This window comes from Cebus imitator, unplaced genomic scaffold (genome assembly GCF_001604975.1).
Source record: "Cebus imitator isolate Cc_AM_T3 unplaced genomic scaffold, Cebus_imitator-1.0 Scaffold803, whole genome shotgun sequence".
NCBI classification, from domain to species: Eukaryota; Metazoa; Chordata; class Mammalia; order Primates; family Cebidae; genus Cebus; species Cebus imitator.
The window spans coordinates 211,209-215,579 of record NW_016108118.1 but is presented as its reverse complement, the minus strand read 5'-3'; the positions used below and the strand labels follow the sequence as shown (position 1 = coordinate 215,579).

The 4,371-nt window shown below is 47.0% G+C and overlaps 1 protein-coding gene across 1 annotated transcript in view; it reads left to right on the top strand.

The window, feature by feature from the left end:
* Positions 1 to 2,217: 2,217 nt before the first annotated feature.
* LOC108297463 (protein ZNF738-like) overlaps positions 2,218 to 4,371 on the top strand; it is a 31,607-nt gene continuing 29,453 nt past the window's right edge. Inside the window, exon 1 of the mRNA XM_017520118.2 lies at positions 2,218 to 2,419. Coding sequence (XP_017375607.2) covers positions 2,390 to 2,419 — 30 coding nt within the window. The 5' untranslated portion in view covers positions 2,218 to 2,389. The remainder of the gene's footprint in view (positions 2,420 to 4,371) is intronic.

The following is a 4,371-nucleotide window of genomic DNA, read 5'->3' as shown; positions in this document are numbered from 1 at the left end:
GGGCCCACAGGGAGTCGGGACCTGGAGCGTCCAGAGTTCCGGCCCCAGACCCCAGATCCTGGCCAGATTCGCCAAAGTCAAAGGCTGGAGTCTGGAGGGCAAATGTGAGGATGTCAGCTGAACCCAGCCTCTGCCGGGCCATGGCCAGCCTAACGCGGTGACATTCTCTGGAGCATCCACTGCCCCCACCCTGCTGTCAAGCTTGCTGGGCTAAGGGATTCATCTACCCCTAGTGTGTGCACCCAGCTCCAGGCAGAGGGTGCAGGTGTGGAGCTGCTGGTGGTCACAGTCCCCAGAGATGAGAAGGGTCTTCCCCCCCCAGGGAACAGGTCACTCACAGCTTGCAGAAGGGAAGCACAGACAGCATCATCCCTTGCCTGGTACCACACAGAGGGAGGCCATCACCTGAACAGCTGGGGGTGGGGGGCGGTTTCAGTTTGAAGGAGGACTGGTGACCCCAGGGCCTGAGCTATTGACAAGTGAATGAGCTGGGAATGTATGGGAATGAAGCCTCTTGGGGGGAGGGACGGAAGAGGGTTGGAGGGCAGTGAATGCCTGGACCTCTGAGGCTCCAGGCTGCCAGTGCCCCATCTGGGCTCACAGTGCTTGTGTCCTCCTCCAACCTCAGTTTCCTCACCTGTCCCAGAGGACAAATATGGCAGGGCTGTTTTGATGATTAGGCCAGATAATCCTGGTAAGCATTTATTAGCTTGCCTGGTCTGAATATTATTTTTTCTGACTTTGTTAAGAACTTTGCTGCTCGTATCGGAGTCACTGCAGAAGAAATTTAAAAAAAAGGAAAGAAAGAAAAAAAGAAACTTTTCTGCCCAATCTCCTCTTAGAAAGTGAGCTGGGGAGGCAGGAATGTAGGACTCTTACCCTTGGCTTCAGAGTCCCTTTTGGGCAGCCTCTCTCCTTAGGCTCGATGAAAGTACAGAGCTGGCAAAAGTCCCCTACCCAAGACAGCTACAGAGTCCAGAACCAGAAGATCTTGTTTTCTGAACCAACGGTCTTTTTGTGCCATAGCTGACCCAGAGTTAGAACCTAAGCAAAGTCATCTTAAACTCTGCACACTCAAGCACCAAGAAAAATGGTTTTTCCAAAAAGAAGTTGTAACTGCTGCCCCGTTTCCTTTGTGATAACTGCTTGCTGCCCCGTTTTCCTTGCCATTTTTGTACCAGGGCTAGCATAGAATTCAACACCAAGACAAAAGTATGGCAAATTGCAGGGTCTCTATTTTTGGCGACCAGGGAGTACTCCCATCTCTCTAACCCGTGGCCCCAAAAGGAGGGTGTTAAGACCTTTTATGCCCCTAAACCACCTCCTGGGTGGGTGGTGAGGGTGATGGGTCTTGGACATTCTGAGGGCCAGTGGAATTTGGACATTCCATAAACCACCTCCTGGGTGGAGGTGAGGGTGAGGGGCTTCAGACATTCCAATTGTTACTTAAGTGGTTCACAGAAGTCAAGATAAGCGTTAGTTTACACATTGCCTTGGTGGTGTGTAAATTACACACCTTAGTTACTTATTACAAGTCACAGGGGCCAGCTTGGCTTGGGTTTGGACTGCTTGCCTGTCACATCAGGGTTACAGAGAGCAGTTTCAACAGAAAGCCGAGGTATGGTTGAGGTATGCAGTTTTATGGGGCTTTTACCATGTCACACAATAACTGCTGACCTTGGCTTCTGTGAAAAATAGCTAGCTTGCTCTGCATAACGCTGATTGCCAAAAAAAGAACTCTGTTCCCCACCAGGTTGTGGGTTTTCTCTTAAAACCCTTGCTTCCCGTGAGCTCGGGGCTACGTGTTGGAGAGACACTAGTCGTCTGTGGTCGCCTGCAATAAATGACCCTCTGAATTGACTTACTTTGGTGTCAGTGGTGATTCTGTACTCGCTGGGTTACAACAAAAGGACAAGAAGCCAGGAAGGTTATAAAAACTGCAATTTAAAAAATAATTTTCATTCTATTCTTTTAATGTGTGAGCAGCCATACAGTATATTATTTACAAATACAGGAGACCTTATGAACAAGGCTAAAGACAAACGCCCGCTCGGGTGGGCCTGGCTCAGCTCAGGGAGGAAGCCCTGCCTGAAGAGGCTGCACCTTCGGCTGTCACTCTTTCTTCAGTCAGCCAGCGTTTGGGCATGTCTTCTGTCACTCAGGTCTTGGGTCTTAAACCTTATCCAATAAGCGACGCTGTCCTGCGGTGAACCGTCCAATCAGGCACGCAGCTGGGGCGGAAAAGGCGGCTTCTGAGATGTGAGGAAGGGTTTGTATCTTGCTGCAGCTGGAGTTTTCGGTCGCGTCTTTGCTGTCCTGTGTCCTCTGCTGCTATAGGTCCAACCTCTGTGGCCTTGTGACGTGCTGATCCTGGAGATCCACAGCTAAGATGCCGGGACCCCCTGGAAGCCTAGAAATGGTGTGAGTGCCGGGTCCGTCCTCAGGGAAGGGGTTTGTTGGTATTGGTGGAAAATGGCTGCGGAGCTCAGGCGTCCCCGCAGGCAGCTCCAAAATCTGTGCCCCCAGTTCTTGCCCAGCTCAGCCTCAGTCCCCTTCAGCAATAAAATCGCTGCTCAGTGACTGTGCCTGGAGCCCTCTCTGGGCAGGTCTTCACCCTCAGCGCCGTGTCTCTTGCATATTTTTCCTCCCAGGGACCACGGTAGGGTCGTCAGGGGAGAATCCTGACTCAGGGTGTGGATCACGAATGAGAAGCCCTTTGGTTTGGTTTATGGCGTTCTCAAGTTTCTCTTTTCTCCTGTTAAAAATTGATGGGCATAACGCCCAGAAATGTTTTTTATGACTGGGTGATTTCAAGCAGAACTCCAAGGCTTTCTTTTTAAAATGCTACCAAGAAAAATAACAGGGAAAATCTCTCCTGCATTTTGGCTGTATAGAATCGGTACATTTCCAGCCAGACACTGTAGCTCACGGCAGTTGTTGTACTGGTGTGAGCACAGAAAGACAACACCAAGACAAAAGTATGCCAAATTGAGGCATCTTTATTGCCGGCGGCTGTGTAGGACACACGTCTCTCTAACCCGTGGCCCTGAGTTTAGGGGGAGCACGGTTTTTAAGCTGAAAAACCACACCCTGGTTTTAGGACCAAGAGGGTGAGGGGAGGCAGGGCAGGCAACTTTACATAAGCTATTTCTGGCAGTTTGTGATAAGCAAAGGCAAGCAGCTTTACACAGTGGGTTTCCTGGAATTTGGGGAAATTCTAAGTGGTGCCTGGTGGAGAGCTGCAAGTCAAACATTACAATAGAAAATTTTTTTTCTTTCTTTTCAATCAGCATTTTTTTCAGAGCAAGCTAGCTGTTTTTATTTATAGACGCCAAGGTCAGGAGTTATCACAAGGAAAACAGGGCAGCAAGCAGTTATCACAAAGGAACTGGGCAGCAGTTACAACTTATTTTTGGAAAAACCGTTTTTCTTGATGCTTGCAGGGTACAGGGTTTAAGATGGCGTTGCTTAGGTTCTAACTCTGGGTTAGCTATGGCACACAGTAATCCTAGCACTTTGAGAGGCCAAGGCCAGTGGATCATCTGAGGTTGGGAGTTCGAGACCAGCCTGGCCAATGTGGTGAAATCCCGTCTCTACTAAAAATACAAAATTTAACCAGGTGTGGTCGTGCGAGTCTAGAATCCAACCGGTTGGGGAGGTTGAGGCAGGAGAATTGCTTGAACCCAGGGGGCGGAGGTTGCATTGAGCCGAGATTTTGCGACTTCACTCCTGCTTGGATGAAAGTAAAACGCCTCAGAAAGAAGAAAAAAGAAAAAATTTTTTACAAGAAAATGTGGTAGACAACTGGTGAGTTGTGTTGAGTCATAAAAATATCACTTTTTTTCTAGAGTTAATTTGTGACAGTAAATATCTCTGTTCTGCATCCTTTCATCTTGATTTCTGAGTTTCATGCTACATTTTATGAGATAAAACTTGGTACCTCCTAGAAATGTTTCCATATGACTGTTTACTATGTGATTTTTAATGGAAAAATTTATAATAAGACATATATACTGTCAGGAATAGATACTTTTGCTTTTCTCCTTGAGGTGTAAAATGTAAGCACCTTATAATTTTATCTCTTTAGATGAAGATTGTGTTTGAGTAATGTTGCTGAATTTTTCACACAGGTAGTTTCAAAAACCAAGTTACGTAACTGCGACATGGAAATCAAAGCTTGAGCCTAGTGCCTCCAAGCTAAGGCTAATATTGAACCTCCAAAAGAAGGTTATTAACAGCCCAATTGTTTTCTGATGAACCTCCCTTGCATATGTCCCAGCCTACTCACCCCAGCCATGGAAGACTCTTCTTTTTTTTTTTTTTTTTTTTTTTTTTTTTTTTTTTTTTTTTTTTTTTTTTTTTTTTTTTTTT